Source organism: Macaca thibetana, chromosome 10 (assembly GCF_024542745.1).
Source record: "Macaca thibetana thibetana isolate TM-01 chromosome 10, ASM2454274v1, whole genome shotgun sequence".
Taxonomy (NCBI): Eukaryota; Metazoa; Chordata; class Mammalia; order Primates; family Cercopithecidae; genus Macaca; species Macaca thibetana.
The window spans coordinates 19,304,285-19,324,280 of NC_065587.1; the positions used below are offsets into that span (position 1 = coordinate 19,304,285).

Sequence of the window (19,996 nt, forward strand, 5' to 3'; positions counted from 1 at the left end):
GAATGCAAAATGGTACAGCCACAATAAAAAAGTTTGCCAGTTACTTAGAGAGTTAAACTTAAGGCCAGGCATGGTGGCTCACACCTGTACTGCCAGAACTTTGGGAGACTGAGGCAGGTGGATTGCTTTAGTCCAGGAGTTTGAAACCAGCTTGGGCAACATGGCGAAAGCCCATCTCTACCAAAATCCAAAAAATTAGCTGTATGTGGTAGTGTGTACCAAAGTCTTAGAACTGAGTATCAAAAAGAATGAATCTTACTGTATGTAATGAAAAAAACAACCAACCACCAAACAGCATAAGTTACTTACCAGTGAAACAGTGCATTTGGTGCAGTAACTGTGAGGCCTGGGTAGGAGCTTCTCATACTTTGGGAATACAGACAGGGGAAAGACCACTGGGCTAGGGGAGATCAAGGAAAGCTACACATTTAAATGGGCCGGAAGGAAGAACTACAGGGACAAAGATAGAAAGATAAGGAAGTGCACATCCAGTGTGTCAAGGGCAGACGGTGTAGAACAGAAGAGATGAAGACCTTGTGTGACATACCAAGCAGGGTTGACCTTACGTAAAGGAGTGACATGATCTTATCTATGTCTTACCACTCTTGTAGCTATGTGTACAATGAGAAGTAGGAAAAAATAAATGAGGGAGATTAATGAAGAGGTACTTATAACACTCTGGGAAAATGATGAGGATGACTCTCAGGAAGGAGCGATGCAAATATGACTGCAAGCGGTGCCTCAGAGGGCCATCTTAAAAGATTAGGTCAGTGATGACATGAGGCATGAGGAACAGACACCGTTCCTAAGTAAGTCTTCGTAGACAGGAAAAGTCAAAGGAACCGCAGGTGTAAGGGGGGGGGGGGGGGGGAATTGACAGGTTGTACTGGTGACTTGCTGGGTTTGAGGGACCTTTAGGACATGCTGCTGCTAATGCAGTCTGTATTATCATTTTGAAACCCCACGTCTTTTCCCTTAGACTCTCCACATGTTTCACAGAGAAACCAGACTCTGACCAGAGCTAAAGTGGCCACAGTATCACTAAGGGACAACTTGAGCAAAGCAGATCAACAAAGAGCACTGCAGCTCTGCTCCAGAGTCTCTGGGCAACTTGACACAGCAAGATAGACGGCAGCCCCAGGCGCCATAGGAGAGTCCCAGCCAGCACACTGAACCCGTAGGCCAGGAACAGCCAGTCCATACAAATTCTGATTAAACGAGCTTTAAGCGCTCAAACCATGCCATATGGAGAAAACCACAGGGATCCAATCGTACAGGTGCCCACTCAAGAGATCACACTTTCTGAAAAATATGAAAGAGAATCAAACGAATCTTCCTTGGACCTAGAGTTATTTTTCTCTCTGAGACAATGTGCTTGTCCTTCCTATGACGTTCTGCACAGTAAATGTGGGCATCTTCTTCATACATGGACTTCTTTTTCTCACCATGAACCTCGGCTCTAATGTACTTGTTCCTCATCTCCTGCTGCTGACGCACGTAGGTCTTCCAGGTCTGGAACATCAGGTTATACAGGTAATACCTAAGGACCCAAAAAAAGCAAACGGCATTTCTTTAAAATAAAACAACAGGCCGGGCGCGGTGGCTCACACTTATAATCCTAGCACTTTCAGAGGCCGAGGCAAGGAGTTCAAGACCAGCCTGGCCAATATGGTGAAACCCCATCTCTACTAAAAATACAAAAATTAGCCGGGTGTGGTGGCACACGCCTGTAATCCCAGCTACTCCGGAGGCTGAGGCAGGAGAATCACTTGAACCCAGGAGGCAGAGGTTGCAGTGAGCCAAGATCGCGCCACTGCACTCAGCCTGAACAACAGAGCAAGACTCTGTCTCAAAAAACAAACAACAGCAAAACAACTCCTAATCCAACACACCAAGTCTGTTCTATACTCAGAAGAAATTAACATTGACGCTTCTGATTTAAAAAACAAAAAACAAAAAAACCCATATCTGCACCAAAGCTAAAATTTCATTTCCTACAATCACAATGAACTCTATTCTCTTTGAAGAAGAGTCATTCTCCATACCTTAAAGTGTCACTGAGGAAGCAAAGGCTTGACTGCTCCAAGAATAAGTTGACTTTCATCATCCACAAATTCATGATGTTTGGGCCAGGCAGAGTAGCTCACACCTGTAATCTCAGCACTCTGGGAGGCCGAGGCAGGCAGATTACCTGAGGTTGGGAGTTTGAGACCAGCCTGGTCAACATGGTGAAACCCCGTCTTTACTAAAAATATAAAAATTAGCCACACGTAGTGGCATGTGCCTATAGTCTCAGCTACTCGGAGGCTGAGGCAGGAGAATCGCTTGAACCCGGGAGGCGGTGGTTGCAGTGAGCTGAGACTGCTCTACTGCACTCCAGCCTGGGTGACACCAAGACTCTGTCACAAATTTAAAAAAAAAAAAAAAAAAAAAAATCCATGATGTTTGGAAAGACAATCTTGTCTCTTTTTTTTAACACAGGGTCTCACTCTGTCACCTAGGCTGGAGTGCTGTAAGGTGAACATGGCTCACTGTAGCCTTGAGGCCTCCCTGGGCTCAGGTACTCCTCCCACCTTGGCCTCCGAGAAGCTGGGACTACAGGAACACACCACCACTCCCGGCTAATTTTTGTATTTTTTTGTAGAGGGGGCTTTTGCCATGTTCCCTAGGCTGGTCTCAAACTCCTGGGCTCAAGTGATCTCTTGCCCCGGCCTCCTAAAGTGCTAGGATTATAGGTGTGAGCTACGATGCCTGGCCGACAGTCACATCTTAATTATCTTAACTATCCACACTATAAAAAACATCACTTCTCGTTTGCACTACAACATGGTCATTGACGCCTTTTCCTTCTTCTTGATACATACGCCATACATTTTAAGACTTTTGTCTCTTCATATTTTCCTAGTTTTAAATATTTTATTAACATTCATTTTAAAAAGTTTTTTTTTTTTTTTTTTTTTTTTTTTTTTGAGACAGAGTCTCGCTCTGCCGCCCAGGCTGGAGTGCAGTGGCGTGATCTTGGCTCACTGCAAGCTCCGCCTCCCGGGTTCACGCCATTCTCCTGCCTCAGCCTCCTGAGTAGCTGGGACTACAGGCGCCCGCCACTTCGCCCGGCTAGTTTTTTTTTTGTATTTTTTAGTAGAGACGGGGTTTCACCGTGTCAGCCAGGATGGTCTCGATCTCCTGACCTTGTGATCCGCCCGTCTCGGCCTCCCAAAGTGCTGGGATTACAGGCTTGAGCCACCGCGCCCGGCCAAAAGTTTTTTCTTTTTTTGAGACAGAGTCTCACTCTGTCGCCCAGGCTGGAGTGCAGTGGCATGATCTCAGCTCACTGTAACCTCCGACTCCTGGGTTCAAGCAATTCTTCTGCCTCAGCCTCCCGAGTGGCTGGGGACTACAGGCACATGCCACCATGCCCAGCTAATTTTTTTATTTTTTTATTTTTATTTTTTGGAGACAGAGTCTTGCTTTGTTGCCCAGGCTGGAGTGCAGTAGTGCGATCTTGACTTACTGCAGTCTCTGCATGCTGAGTTCAATGAATTTTCCGGTCTCAACCTCCCAAATAGCTGGGACTACAGGTGCATGCCGCCACGCCCAGCTAATGTTTTTTGTATTTTCATTGAGATGGGGTTTCACTGTGTTGCCCAGGCTGGAATTTTTATATATATATTTTTTTAATAGAGACGAGGTTTCACCAATGTTAGCCAGGCTGGTCTCGAAATCCTAACCTCAAGTGATCCACCCGCCTCAGCCTCCCAAAGTACTGGGATTACCAGAGTGAGCCACCACACTCGGCCTTCCCCATATATTCACTACTGCAATTCCTAGGCCTTGATTTCATATTCTATCTGCTTACTAAAACAACTCAGTGCGTCTATTTTAATCTGAAATATCCATAAATCAGAACTCTTGTTCCAAAGAACCTAGACAAAGAAATGACTACAATAAGAGTTAATACCATTTTAAATATACAATCTATAAGAAATGACATTCAGGTTTTAAAAAAAGGTCTAAAAATGTATATTTGATATAATAATTCTCAACTGTTACTTTCCCCTTCACTTATCCCTGGGAATGTGAATATCAAGGATTAAGAGTTTTTTCTTTTCTTCTTTGTGTGTGTGTGTGTGTGTGTGACAGGATCTAGCTCTGTTGGCCAGGCTGGAGTGAGTGGCACAATCTCGGCTCACTGAAATCTCTGCCTCCCGGGCTCAAGCAATCCGCCTGCCTCAGCCTCCCAAGTAGTTGAGACCACAAGTGCACATCCCTACACCCTGTTGGTATTCTGTACTGTTTGGTAGAGATGGGGTTACATCATGTTGCTAAGGCTGGTCTCAAACTCTTGCGCTTAAGTGATCCACCTGCCTCGGCATTCCAAAGTGCTGGGATTACAGGCATGAGTCACTGTGCCTGGCCTCTATTTTCTTAATATTCTATGTTGGGCATATATTTTCTCCCACAATCAATGTAAATTAGAACAACTTATTATTTTTAAAACAGGGTGGTTTCATGCCTGTAATCCCAGCACTTTGGGAGGCCAAGGCGGGAGAATCACCTGAGGTCAGGAGATTGAGATCAGACTGACCAACATGGAGAAACCTCATCTCTACTAAAAATACAAAATTAGCTGGGCATGGTGGCGCATGCCTGTAATCCCAGCTACTAGGGAGGCTGAGGCAGGAGAATCACTTGAACACAGGGGGCGGAGGTTGCAGTGCACCACGGCACTCCAGCCTGGGCAACAAGAGTGAGATTCCATCTCAAAAAAAAAAAAAAAATTGGCCAGGTGCAGTGGCTCACGCCTGTAATCCCAGCATTTTGGGAGGCCAAGGCAGGCAGATCACCTGAAGTCAGGAGTTCGAGACCAGCCCAGTCAACATGATGTAACCCTGTCTCTACTAAACCTACAAAAATTAGCTGGGCATGGTGGCACATGCCAGTAATCCCAACTATTCGGGATACTGCGGCAGGAGAATTGCTTGAACCTGGGAGGCGGAGGTTGCAGTGAGCCAAGATCGTGCCACTGCATTCCAGCCTGGGCAACAGAGTGAGACTCTGTCTTAAAACAAACAACAAAAAAAAAACCAGAATACTTTCAGAATTAGAAATTATATAGAAATGAAAATCACTGGGAAAATCCCATTCAAACTATTAGCATAACCAACACATACTGGTTACCTGAATTAGAGGTGTGGGAGGTGTGTGTGTATGTGTGTCTGTGTGCACATGCCCAGCATGTGCATGCATGCTTGGGTTTAATTTGGAACTTTGATCTTGCTAACTCTAAAAATGATTTGAAGAAAAACAAAAAGTGATCCAAAGTTTGCTTCTTTTGACCATAAACATGCCAACACATAATCATCTGATAATGTGCATCAGTAAAACTGAAGGGGTATAACACGAAACCTGACCTGTAGTGACAGTCAGCTCGAACACAGAGTTTCCACTCATGATGGAAAACCCACCACTCTTCTTTCCATTCTTCGAAGACCTTCCGTAGTAATTGCTGCTCATAGTAAAATCTAGGGCGATACAAAAAAATCATATATATATATGATGATGTTGGAGCTAACATCTCTTCTCAAATCACAGTTTCATATTGTTGCCTTCTCACAAAAAAGTATGGCCAGGCACAGTGGCTAACACCTGTAATCCCAGCATTTTGGGAGGCCGAGGCGGGCATATCACGAGGTCAGGAAATCAAGACCATCCTAACACGGTGAAACCCCATCTCTACTAAAAACAAACAAACAAACAAACAAACAAAAAATGAAAACACCAGCTGGGCGCAGTGTCTCACGCCTGTAATCCCAGTACTTTGGGAGGCCAAGGCGGGTGGATCACAAGGTCAAGAGATCAAGACCATCCTGGCCAACATGGTGAAACCCCATCTCTACTAAAAATGCAAAAATTACCTGGGCACGGTGGCACGCGCCTGTAGTCCCAGCTACTCAGGAGGCTGAGGCAGGAGAACTGCTTGAACCCAGGAGGCAGAGGTTGCAGTGAGCTGAGACTGTGCCACTGCACTCCAGCCTGGTGACAGAGCAAGACTCCGTCTCAAAGAACAAAAAGTAAACACCAAGCTAGATTAAAAATAGAGGCCAGGCATGGTGGCTCATGCCTGTAATCCAAATGCTTTGAGAGGTCAAGGTGGGAGGACTGCTTGAGGCCAGGAGTTCAAGACCAACCTCGGCAACATAGCAAGACTCCATCTAGGGCTGAAGTGGTAGTTCATGGCTGTAATCCCAGCACTTTGGGAGGCTGAGGCAGTTGCATTGCTAGAGTTCAGGACCAGGCTGGGTGACATGGTGAAACCCCGTCTCTACAAAAAATAAAAAATTAGCCAGGCACAGTGGGGGCATGCTCTTGTAGTCCCAGCTACCTGGGAGGCTGAGGTGGGAGGATCACTTGAACCCAGGAGGCAGACGTTCCAGTGAACTGAGATTGCACCACTGCACTCCAGCCTGGGCGAAAGAGTAAGAGCCTGTCTCAAATATAAGAAAAAAAAAAAAAAGGCCGGACACAGTGGCTCACACCTGCAATCCCAGCACTTTGGGAGGCCGAAGTGGGCGGATCACAAAGTCAGGAGTTTGAGACCAGATTGGCCGGCATAGTAAAACCCTATCTCTACTAAAAATACAAAAATTAGCTGGGCATGGTGGTATATGCCTGTAGTCCCAGCTACTCGGGAGGCTGAGGCAGGAGAATCGCTTGAACCTGGGAGGCAGAGGTTGTGGTGAGCCGAGATCGAGTCCCTGCACTCCATCCTGGGCAACAGAGTGAGACTTTGTCTCAAAAAATAAATAAATAAATAAGATAGAATAAAATAAAATAAAACACTCCATCTCTACCCAAAAAATAAAAATAAAAAAATTTGTGACGATGTCTCACTACATTACCCAAGCTGTTCTCAATCTCTTGGGCTCAAGCGATACTCTCACCTGAGCCTCCCAAAGTGCTGGGATTACACACATGAGCCACTGTACCCAGCTCTGAAATTTTTTTTTTTTTTTTGAGACAGAGTTTTGCTCTTGTTGCCCAGGTTGGAGTGCAATGGTGTGATCTCTGCTCACCGCAACCTCTGCCTCCTGGCTTCAAGCGATTCCCCTGCCTCAGCCTCCTGAGTAGCTGGGATTACAGGCATGCGCCACCACACCCAGCTAATTTTATTTTTTGTAGAGACGGGGTTTCTCCATGCTGATCAGGCTGGTCTCAAACTCCTGACTTCAGGTGATCCGCCTACCTCAGCTTCCCAAAGTGCTGGGATTACAGGCTTGAGTCACCGCGTCCGGCCCCCCCAGAATTTTTTTAGTTAGCCAAGTATGGAGGCATGTACCTGTGGTCCCAGCTACTCCAGAGGCTTAGATGGGAGGACAGCTTGAGCCCCAGAGGTCAAGGCTGCAGTGAGCCATGAATGTGCCACTGCACTCTGGTCTGGGCAACAGAGCGAAACCCTATCTCTTAAACAATCAAAAAAACTTAAAAAGAGGGAAAATAGACATATTTGGCTTTTTCAGGTCAGAATCTCAGAGCTACTTAAACCAGAAATGAGGTTAAAAATTTTCTAATATTGATTTTACTGATTAAAGATGTTAAAGTAAAATAAAAATCTGACTTTTCTTTGGAGACAGGGTCTCGCTCTGTTGCCCTGGCTGGAATGCAGTGGTACAGTCACGGCTCACTGCAGCCTTAACATCCTAGGCTCAAGTGATCCTTTCACCTCAGCCTCCCAAGTAGCTGTGACTACAGACATGCTCCACTACTACACCTGGTTAATTTTTTATTTTTTGTAGAGGCAGGGTTTCACTATGTTACCCAAGCTAGTCTTGAACTCCTGAGCTCAGGTGATCCTCCTCCCTTGGTCTCCCAAAATTTGACTTTTCAAATACCATAAAGTGAATTGAAAATTACTATTTTTAATTTTTTATTCACCAGAATGAAAAATATTTTTATTACTAAAAAGTAGGAATGTCTTATTTACAAACATATGAAATTAAAGTTATAAAATAAGTAAATGCCTAATAATATTCCTAGTACTTAACAGGAACATACGATATGAATTTAGCTGAAATCTGAAGAGGGGAGTTATAAACAACAGCAAAAGATGAGTAAGAGAAATTCGTCAGGAAAAAGGTAATAAGGAACACAGAAGAGCAGTGACAGATGGTGTTGATTTTTTAAAATTTTTTTTGTAACAGTCTTGCTCTGTCACCCAAGCTGGAGGGCAGTGGCATGATCTCTGCTCACTGTAATCTCCACCTCATGGGTTCAAGTTATTCTCGTGCCTTAGTCTCTCAAGTAGCTGTAACTCCAGGTACATGCCACCCAACCGAGATAATTTTTTGTATTTCAGTAGAGACGGGTTTTCACCATGTTGCCCAGGCTGGTCTCACACTCCTGAGCTCAGACAATCTGCCCACCTTGGCTGCCCAAAGTGCTGGGATTACAAGCATGAGCCACTGCACTGGCCTGTCAATCACTTTGAATTTCTTTTCATGGTTCTGCAGGTTACTAACATGTTGCTCCTCCTAACCCACTCATAGTTTTGTTTTAATTTGAGACAGAGTCTCGCTCTGTTGCCCAGGCTGGAGTGCAGTGGTGCGATCTCAGCTCACTGCAAGCTCCGTCTCCCAGGTTCTAACGATTCTCCTGCCTCAGCCTCCTGAGTAGCTGGGACTACAGGTGCATGCCACCACGCCCAGCTAATTTTTGTACTTTTAGTAAAGATGGGGTTTTGCCATAATGGCCAGGCTGGTCTCGAACTCCCGAGCTCGGGTGGTCCACTGGCCTCAGCCTCCCAAAGTGCTGGGATTACAGGCGTGAACTACTGCGCTCAATTCCACTCACGGTTTTTAAAAACTAGCTTACAAAGACATACATAAGGGAATTCACCTCACTATTGCTTATAATAATAACAAGAGAAGAGTGAAACACCACAAATACCCATCAAAAGAGGACAGGTTAATAATACAATTCAATCAATGCCATACGCTCATTTTCTATGAATGAGGCAGACCTACGGGTACTGAAGGGACAGATGCCTCAGAAAGTGATTTGGTGAAAAAATAAAATCACTGCACGGTATGTATAATATGGTATGTTTTTTAAAAAATTAGGTCAGGCGCAGTGGCTCACATCTGTAATCGAAGCTCTTTGGGAGGCCAAGGCGGGCAGATCACTTGAGGTCAGGAGTTTGAGACCAGCCTGGCCAACATGGCAAAACCTACCAAAAATACGAAAATTAGCTGGGCATGGTGGTGCATGCCTGTAGTCCCAGCTACTTGGGAGGCTGAGGCACAAGAATTGCTTCAACCCAGGAGGTGGAGGTTGCAGTAAGCTGAGATCAGGCCACTGCACTCCAGCCTGGCTGACAAAGCAAGACTCTGTCTCAAAGAACGAATGAATAAATAAATAATAGAATATATATATATATTTTTTGAGACAGAGCTTCCCTCTTGTCGCCCAGTCTAGAGTGCAATGGCACGATCTCAGTTCACTGCAACCTCCACCTCCCGGGTTCAAGTGATTCTCCTTCCTAAGCCTCCCATGTAGCTGGGCTTACAGGCATACATGACCACGCCCAGCTAATTTTTGTATTTTTAGTAGAGACAGGGTTTCACCAGGTTGGCCAGGCTGGGCTTGAACTCCTGACCTCAGGTGATCTGCCTGCCTCAGCCTCCCAAAGTGCTGGGATTACAAACATGTGCCACCGCACCCGGCCTAATTTTATGTATTTACAGCACCCATATGTTGGAATACATCAAATATATATACACACACACACACACACATACTTGTGTACATATAAACAAGCATGTGTGTATGTATACATAAATGATTATATCATACATATTAAAAGCCTGAAAAGACTCCAGAATATCAAACTAATGCCAGTGGTTCTCTCTTGGGGAAGGGGGGATTATAGGAGACTGGCTCCTAAACTGTACATTTCTATAATATTTGAAAGATTGTTGAACAGATTCATTCACAATTCTTTTTTTTTTTTTTTTTTTTTTTTTTTGAGACAGAGTCTTCTCTGTCACCTAGGCTGGAGTACAGTGGCGTCATCTCGGCTCACTGCAACCTCTGCCTCTAGAGTTTAAGCAATTCTCCTGCCTTAGCCTCCTGAATAACTGGGATAACAGGCACACGCCACCACGCCCAGCTAATTTTTGTATTTTTAGTAGAAACGGGGTTTCACCATGTTGGCCAGGCTGGTCTCGAACTCTTGACCTTGTGATCCGCCTGCCTCGGCCTTCCAAAGTGCTGGGATTACAGGTGTGAGCCACTGTGCCCAGCCTACAATTCTAAAAAACTGTAATAAAAAGGAACCATTTGCACATGGTAAAATGAACATATCCATTTACCTCCTTCCATTCCCCATGCCGCATTAAATAACAGCAAATATATTCAAAAAGGTGTCAGCCTATAAAGACCAAGAGAATAGGAGAAAGGGTGACAGCCAAGAGCTGTCAACAAATTTTAGTCAATTTTAGGCAAGAGAGTTTGCAGATGAATCACCAGATAAAGGAGATAATTAAGTGTCTTGTTGTGGGGGAAGAAGGGAGACAAGAAGCACCCACCTGGTGGCACAGGCTCCCCAGAAAGGGGTGGAAATGAGAAGTATCAGGAGACGAGGAGCTGTGGACTGAGATGAAAACACAGGATTGTTTACAAGCCTGTGTGTCAGAAGCGGTTAGACCCCTGGATCCCATTATTCACTCAAGCAGAGACTCAGGTATATCTCTGGAGAAGCGAGCCACAGGAGAACTGGACTCCAGAATACTAGGCAAAGCTTGGGAGATGGTCCTAGACCAAAAGTCTACATACTGAACAATGAGACCTACCATCCCTTTTCCTGCTTGCACCCAAGCTTATAATTAACACCTTCGGCTGGGCGCAGTGTCATGTTCATAATCCCAGCACTTTGGGAGGCCAAGGTGGGTGGATCACTTGAGGGCAGCCCGAGACCAGCCTGGCCAACATGGCAAGACCTCCATCTCTACTAAAAATACAAAAATTAGCCGGGCATGGTGGTGCATGCCCATGGTCTCAGTTACTTGGGAGGATGAAGCAGGAGACTCACATGAACCTGAGAGGTAGAGGTTGTAGTAAGCCGAGATCATACCACTGTACTCCAGCCTGGGTGACAGAGTAAGATTCTGTTTAAAAAAAAACAGAAAAAAAAAACCAAACTGTAGGCCGGGCACGGTGGCTCAAGCCTGTAATCCCAGCACTTTGGGAGGCCGAGACGGGCGGATCACGAGGTCAGGAAATCGAGACCATCCTAGCTAACACGGTGAAACCCCGTCTCTACTAAAAATACAAAAAAAAATAAGCCGGGCGAGGTGGCGGGCGCCTGTAGTCCCAGCTGAGACTGAGGCTGAGGCAGGAGAATTGCGCGAACCCGGGAGGCAGAGCTTGCAGCGAGTGGAGATCTGGCCACTGCACTCCAGCCTGGGCGACAGAGCCAGACTCCGTCTCAAAAAAAAAAAAAAAAAAAAAAAAAAAAAAAAAACACCAAACTGTAGGCCGGGCGTGGTGGCTCACGCCTGTAATCCCAGCACTTTGGGAGGTTGAAGTGGGTGGATCACAAGGTCAGGAGTTCGATACCAGCCTGGCCAAAAGGGTGAAACCCCATCTCTACTAATAATACAAAAATTAGCCAGGCATGGTGGTGGGCACCTGTAATCCCAGCTACTCAAGAGGCTGAGGCAGGAGAATTGCTTGAACCTCGGAGGCGGAGGTTGCAGTGAGTCAATCGCGCCACTGCACTCCAGCCTGGGTGACAGAGCAAGACTCAGTCTCAGAAAAAAAAAAGTTAAATAAATAAATACAAATTTAAAAATTTTAAAAATTACCACCTTCATCTCCATCCCACCCCATACCAGAAGGAGTTGGAGGGTGTCTCTTTTGTCTGGGGAAAACTGATCAACCTAAGGGGAAAGGTCTTCAGAGACACAGACAGCTAGATTCCCTGGTGAAATCTACCCCAAAGCCTATAGTGAAGCCTTCAAGTTGTAAGTCCTCATGCTTACATATAAAAGCTTCTGGCTGGGTGTGGTGGCTCACACCTGTAATCCCAGCACTTTGGGAGGCCGAGGCAAATCACCTGAAGTCAGGAGTTTAAGACCAGCCTGACCAACGTGGTGAAACCCCATCTCTACTAAAAATTCAAAAAGTAGCCAGGCGTGGTGGTGCATGCCTGTAATCCCAGCTACTCGGGAGGCTGAGGCAGGAGAATCACTTGAATCCAGGAGGCGGAGGTTGCAGTGAGCTGAGATTGCGCCGTTGTACTCTAGCCTAGGCAACAGAGTGAGACCTTGTCTCAAAAAAAAAAAAAAGGCTTCTAAAATTAGCTTTTTAGGGCCCTGCTGTTTTTTTTTTTTTTTTTTTTGAGACGGAGTCTTGCTCTGTCACTCAGGCTGGAGTGCAGTGGCCGGATCTCAGCTCACTGCAAGCTCCTCCTCTCGGGTTCACGCCATTCTCCTGCCTCAGCCTCCCGAGTAGCTGGGACTACAGGCACCCGCCACTTCGCCCGGCTAGTTTTTTTTTTTGTATTTTTTAGTAGAGACGGGGTTTCACCGTGTTAGCCAGGATGGTCTCGATATCCTGACCTCGTGATCCGCCCGTCTCGGCCTCCCAAAGTGCTGGGATTACAGGCTTGAGCCACCACGCCCGGCCATCTGCTGTTAAATATAAACAGACAATATAAGAATCTCTTGACATTTGAAGAAAGGCTCCAACATGGCACAGTGACCAAAAACGCAAAGAAAAAAGGATCTTAGAAGACACACAGTGTAAGCAGATAAAAATCTTAAAAACAAACCACATTATCCTCAAAAAATTTTGAGCCTCCAGGATACTATTAAAAAGAAAGGAAACATGCAGAGAACAAAAGCAGCTTTTAGAAATTAAAAAGGGAACATGCAGAGAACAAAAACAAGCTCTTGGAAATTAACAATATGACAGCAGAAATGAAAAAAAAATCTATAGGTGACACAAAAAGTTGGTTGGTCTTGTAGGCCACGGTAAGGACTATGGGCTTTTACTTTCAGCAGGAAGCCACTGGAAGTCTGACAGAATGATGTGACTTGATGTACTCAGACTACCTACTGAGAAGATACTGACTAGGGGCAAGACAGGAAGCAGGAGACCAATGAGGAGTCACTGGAGTCACTTGAGGGAGAGATGCTGATGGCTTGCACCAGGTGGTAGCTACTAGAGGTCTCAAAAGTGGCTGGATTCTGAATGCATTTTGAAGGTTGAAGCAATATGATTTTGGCACTTCACATTTTAAATTGGGGTGTGAAAGAATAAGAGGTGTGAAGGATGACTTCACCGTTTCTGACCTGAGCACTTGGAAGGATGGAGTTTCCCCTGAGAGGGGGAAGATGACGATTTCAGTTTTGGAGATACTATGGTGTGACACCCAGTGGAGCTGTCACGTATGTAAAAGTCCAGAGTTTCAAGGCAGAGGTCTTGGCTGGGCATACACATCTGAGAATTACTGTGAGATTTGATGAGATTTCGGCTGTGGGGCAGCTAGAGAAGCAGTGCAAAGACTAGGTGTTGGGGTATTTAGATGAGGAAGAAAACAAAGGAGAGTTAGAAGGGGCAGTCAAACGGGTAGGAGAAAAAACAAGAGGATGGTAACTAGAAGCTGGGAGAAGAAAGCGATTCTAGAAGAAGGAAATGATGGACTCTCTAATGCTACCTGGTAGGTCAAGTTAAAGAAAGTTTAGGAATTCATCATTGACTGTAGCAAATTTAGTGACTTTAACAAAAACAGGAGAAATTCATCATGTGAAACACAGGAGAGGCTGCAGCAGTCAGGGACATTTCTGAAGTGAGGGTCTTTGATGTCTAGGTGCTACCCAAGCCATATATGAAGCTGCCTTAATATGTGAGTTGTGCCATTCACAGCTAAGTAGCTGGAAATCAATCTCATGAAGCCCACTAAGACTGAATATCCGCACCCCAATTTTGACCTGCGGGCGCTGCCCCGTGACTCCCACTAAAACCCATTAAGAAGCTGTGTCCTTAAGGACTGAAGAAAAATTATACTCTGGAGAAATTGTACTTAAAAAAAAAAAATGGATGGCCGGGCGCGGTGGCTCAAGCCTGTAATCCCAGCACTTTGGGAGGCCGAGACGGGCGGATCATGAGGTCAGGAGATCGATACCATCCTGGCTAACACGGTGAAACCCCGTCTCTACTAAAATACAAAAAAAATTAGCCGGGCGAGGTGGGGGGCGCCTGTAGTCCCAGCTACTTGGGAGGCTGAGGCAGGGGAATGGCGTGAACCCGGGACGCGGGGCTTGCAGTGAGCTGAGATCCGGCCACTGCACTCCAGCCTGGGCAACAGAGCCAGACTCCGTCTCAAAAAAAAAAAAAAAAAAAATGGTTAAGGATGGGTGCAGAGGCTCATGCTGTAATCCCAGCACTTTGGGAGGCTGAGGCAGGTGGATCATCTGAGGTTAGGAGTTCAAGACCAACCTGACCAACATGGTAAAACCCCGTATCTACTAAAAATACAAAAAATAGCCAGGCGTGGTGGCGCATGCCTGTAGTCCCAACTATTTGGGAGGCTGAGACAGGAGAATTGCTTGAACCCAGGAGGCGAAAGTTGCAGTGAGCCAAAATCCCACCATTGCACTCCAGCCTAGGCAACAAGAGCGAAACTCTGTCTCAAAAACAACAACAAAAAACAAAGCTAAAACATTAAGCACATAAAGGCATTATTCTGCAGTTTGTGGCATGGTATTATTCCCGCCCAACACACCTAAAATTGAGAAATAAATAACTCAGTATGGAAAAAGACTAAAAACAAAGATCAGGATGCCCAGTGTTCCCCCAAGTAACAAAGAACCCACTTGATTTTAACAGATTGATATTTGATATTGATATATAGATATTGGAAAATAACTATCCCTTCACAAGTTTCTAAGTCAATGGAAACAGTATCAAAATTCTAATTTCGGTAGCTGCTTAGAAAACAAATATTCTCACTCTATCATTTTCTGTAACTTGCAAAATTGAGGCCTACAGGTATAACTATCCTCAGATCAAATAATTAGGTAGGGCCTGGGTTACAACCAAAGCTCAGGTCTCCTTAATTCTAGTCCAGTATTCTTTCCTCTACACCCAGCCACCACTGAAGAGCGAAGACGTGAAAAACAGCACAATGCAAATGTTTTAAAGCAGTGTAGCAGTGTCAGCTAGCAGTCACTGGTAACCCAACACCCACGGCCAAGCCCTTTTTCTCATCAGTATCCACTACAGAGGACAGGAAGATTTCTTTCCCAACCTCCTCTGTAGCGAAAGGTGGCCGGTGACAAAACTCTGGCCAATGAGGCAGAAGCAGAATGTGGTGGGGAACTTCCAGGGAAGTTTTCCTTCCTGATAAAGAGATCAAATGGACGCCTCCCTTACCCCCACCTTCCTGTGTAAAGTTAGAACAGTCATCTTGCAACTACGAAGTGTCACCTATGAGGACAAAGGGCCAACGTGCTAAGGATGTTGAACTAGAAAGGTACTAGAAGCCTGAGCCTGAAACTACATGACTGAACAGTTGAAGCAATACCAGTAACTGCCAATCTCCAGATGGCTTGTTTAAAAAAAAGAAAGTAAATCCCCTCATGCCTATAATCCTAATACTTTGAGAGGCTGAGGCAGGGAGGATCGCTTAAGCACAGGAGTTCAAAACCAGTCTGGAAAACATAGTGAGACCCCTGTCTCTAAAAGTAAAAAAATTTAACAATTTTTTTTTAAAAAAGGAAAAAGCAAATCTCAATTTGTTTCAGCCATTGTTAGACTTTCTCTTAAAGTCAGTGTACTTCTAACATACAATCAGCATTTCCCAAGGACTTGGAAAGCATTATTTGAAGTGAGGTTCCCAGTCAAATATGGTTCAAATATCGATAAATAAAATTGCGTAAAAAATGGATTTCAGGGCTGGGCATGGTGGCACACGCCTGTAATCCCAGCATTTTGGGAGGCCATGGCAGGTGGATCACCTGAGGTCAGGAGTTCAAGACCACCCTGGCCAAAATGGTGAAACCCCTTCTCTACTGAAAATACAAAAAATTAGTAGGGCATGATGGCGTGTACCTTTAATCCCAGCTAACCAGGAGACTGAGGCAGGAAAATTGCTTGAATCCAGAAAGTGGAGGTTGCAGTGAGCCAAGATTGTGCCACTGCACTCCAGCCTGGGCAACAAGAGCAAAACTCCATCTCAAAAAAAAAAAAAGACAAAAAACAAAAACCAAAACAACTAGATTTTAGGAAAATAGTGGAGGTAGCAACACAGTTTTCAATCTTTGGATCCCCAAGTCGCATCTGAGAAACCTAACAATAGGAGAACCCCAAAACAGCCAATGAGTAGTCACTGGAAGGTAGAGACGCCCAATTTGAGATGAGCAGCTGAAACTATAAGTTTTATCCTCTCTAGCACCAGGGCTCACATAAGAACTGAAACAGCTAGAGCAGTCCAGCCCCTAGGGAATCTCAAAACTGACCTGCCAGGGTACCCTTCTAGGACAGGGCTTCATATGGAGGAGAAACAGCCACGGGTAGAAAAAAATTTGAGCAGGGGAGGGTCAAAAGAGACAAGGAAAAAGAAGATCCAGACCAAGTGTGGTAAGGGAACAAAACCAGGATACCCCATAAAAAAAGCCACTATATTTCTGAACCCTAAACAAAAACAACAGAAGCAGTTCTATGAAATTAGTAAAAATTAACTGAACCTTGACTCACTCTAAAAGCTCAGGATAATAAGGCAAGTGTGGTGGCTTGTGCCTACAGTCTCAGCTACTTGGGAGGCTGAGGCAGAAGGATTACTTGAGCCCATGAGTTCAAGGCTGCAGTGAGCTATGATCACACCACTGCAGGGCAATATAGCAAGACCTCGTCTCTAAAGAATATATAAAGACATAAATTTAAATATTAAAATTCAGGAAAACTAATTTCACATAAAAATAAGTAATAAAATTAGCCGGGCATGGTGGTGCACATCTGTAATCCTAGCTACTTGGGAGGCTGAGGCAGGAGAATCGCTTGAATCCAGGAGGCAGAGGTTGCAGTGAGCCGAGATCGCGCCACTGCACTCCAGCCTGGGCGACAGAGTGAGACTCTGTCTCAGCAAAAAGAAAAAAAGAAACAAACAGACAAAAAAAGGCCAGGCGCAGTGGCTCACGCCTGTAATTTGAACCCTTTGGGAAGCTAAAGCAGGCGGATCACAAGGTCAGGATTTCAAGACCAGCCTGACCAACATGGTGAAACGCCGTCTCTACTAAAAATACAAAAATTAGCTGGGTGTGGTAGCGCGCATCTGTAATCCCAGCTACAAGGGAGGCTGAGGCAGGAAAATCGCTTGAACCCGGGAGGTAGAGGTTGCAGTGAGCCGAGATCACACCACTGCACTCCAGCATGAGCAACAGAGCAAGACTCTGTCTGAAAAAAAGAATAAAAATAAAAATAAAAAAGTATTTGAGGCTGGGCGCAGTGGCTCATGCCTGTAATCCTGGCACTTTGGGAGGCTGAGTTGGGCAGATCACCTGAGGTCAGGAGTTTGAGACCAGCCTGGCCAACATGGTCTCTACTAAAAATAAAAAAGTTAGCTGGGTATGGTGGCGCGTGCCTGTAGTCCCAGCTATGTGGGAGGCTGAGGCAGGAGAATCGCTTGAACCCATGAGGCGGAGGTTGCACTGAGCTGAGATCATGCCACTGTACTCCAGCCTGGGCGACAGGGTGAGATGCAATCTCAGGAAAGAAAAAAAAAAAAAAAAGCATTTGAAGTTACATGAGGAAAGAAGATAAGGAGCAGAATAACATGCATATAAACACAAGTATGTCAGAAAGATTTGTCCACAAAAAAGAAAAAAAAAAACCTTGTTCATAATCTGAAAACGAGATAAAAGATTATAAGAAAATAAATTCAAAGCTTCTGAAAACTAAGACAAGCAATGTATCTTCAAAAGAGCAAAAATTAGACTGACAGCTTAAAAATGGAAGCCATAAGACAGTGATGGAATATCTTCCAGGTGCTGGGAAAAAACCAGCAGCCCAGACTCCCATACCCAGTGAAAATATCCTTCAAAGGTGAAGATGGAATAAAATATTTTTAGACAGACAAAATCTGAGAGAATTTCTCACCAGCAGACCTACCTGAAAGAAAATACTCTGGGACCTTCTAATGACAGGAGAAGGAAAATTATCACAGATAGAAACCTGGAGATGTGAGAAGAAAAAGGGCAACAGAAAGGGTAAATATTTGTTGTAATGTTGGGGCAAAAAAAGAAAAATAAATGAAAAAGGAAGGGCAAATAGGGTAAATATGTGAATAAATCTAAATAAATATTGGCTATACACAATGAAAATAATAGGCTGGGCACAGTGGCTCACGCCTGTAATCCCAGCACTTTGCAAGGCTGAAGCGGGTAGATCACCTGAGGTCAGGAATTTGAGACCAGCCTGGCCAACATGATAAAACCTTGTCTCTACAAAAATACAAAAATTAGCCGGGTGTGGTGGCTCGCACCTATAATCCCAACTACTCAGGAGGCCGAGGCTTGAATCCAGGAGGCGGAGGTTGCAGTGAGCTGAGATTGTGCCACTGCACTGCAGCCTGAGCGACAGAGTGAGACTCCGTCTCAAAAAAATAAAATGAGGGTAATAATGCTTTATAGATTTAAAAATATACACAAAGAGAGGGAGATGGGCAGAACTAAAGTATTCTAAGGACCCTGTCTTATCTAGGAAGGGGGTAAAAAACCAATTAACATTAGATTCTGGTAAGTTACAAATATACATTCATATTTGAATGAAAATACACATTCACATTTGTAACTTATCAGGGCAGTCAGTAAAGGAAGAGTAAAAGAGAATATAATTTCTAAGCTAACAGTGGAGAAGTCAATAAATATGCAATGAATTAAACAAAAATGAGAAAATTCTGACAATAGCAATTTAGATCAATTTTCCCAATGAACAACAAAAAAAGCAGAGCAAAAAAAATTTATTTAATGCACTAAAGAGCTACCAAGGCAGTGAAGGACGACATGTCCAAGATCCAGGAGAAGAAGGTAATATAGAGGTGAACGATGGCTAGCACTTGCAGCTGGGATGGGCTACAGCTGAAAACAAGAGGTTAACATGATCAGCTCTGCTGCCCTGCTTGCTTTTGGTCACTTGCTTGTTTTTTTTTTTTTTTTTTTTTTTTTTTTTTTTCTTTGAAGCTAAATGCCACACCACTGAACACTACAACTATTTTTTTTTTTTTTTTTTTTTTTTTGAGACAGATCCTCTTTCTGTTGCTCAGGCTGGAGTGCAGTGGCACGATCTCGGCTCAATGCAACTTCCGCCTCCTGGGTTCAAGCAATTCTCCTGCTCCAGCCTCCCAAGTAGCTGGGATTACAGGCACCGCCACCATGCCCGGCTGATTTCTTTGTATTTTTAGTAGAGACAAAGTTTCACCACGTTGGCCAGGTTGGTTTCAAACTCCTGACCTCAAGTAATCCGCCTGCCTTGGCCTCCCAAAGTGCTAGGATTACAGGTGGGAGCCACCATGTCCAGCCTGAACACTTAAACTTAACTTTCATTGGCTACTTTGTAGATAACATTCACAGGTCACCATGGCAATGGTCACTTCAGTTATTTCTCAGGAATCTGGGCTAGCTCCTGCCCAGTTCAAACTGATGGAGACCACCAACCCTTCAACTGGGCCTGTGAAGGAGCCCTAGAGGGTCTTTTGATGCTTGAGGGCCAAAAACTCCACCCTCAGATCATGTTAATGCCTCTATTTTCTGTACATGTGTTCTATGACATGCCATGAACCCTGACTACACTTGTACACAATGAATGTTACTTCATTATCCCCACTGCCAATCCACCTCAATCCACCCCACACCTTAAACCACCCCACTTCCCTAGCCCACAAATATCCCTAAGGCTTATCTTTGGGGAGGCCGGTTTGAGACCTGTTCTCCCACCTCCT

General features: G+C 44.8%; 1 protein-coding gene across 3 annotated transcripts in view; it reads right to left on the reverse strand.

Annotated features, from left to right (window-relative positions):
- SFI1 (SFI1 centrin binding protein) overlaps nucleotides 1-19,996 on the reverse strand; it is a 115,759-nt gene that overhangs the window by 67,260 nt on the left and 28,503 nt on the right. For 2 of the 3 annotated variants that reach the window (XM_050806680.1, XM_050806679.1), the window contains 2 exons: nucleotides 5,412-5,522; nucleotides 1,446-1,540 (listed from right to left, as the gene is read on the reverse strand). In XM_050806680.1, the coding sequence (XP_050662637.1) occupies nucleotides 1,446-1,540; nucleotides 5,412-5,522 (206 nt within the window). Of the gene's footprint in view, nucleotides 1-1,445; nucleotides 1,541-5,411; nucleotides 5,523-18,168; nucleotides 18,232-19,996 lie in introns of all 3 variants that reach the window. The other variant, XM_050806678.1, reaches the window with a different exon arrangement.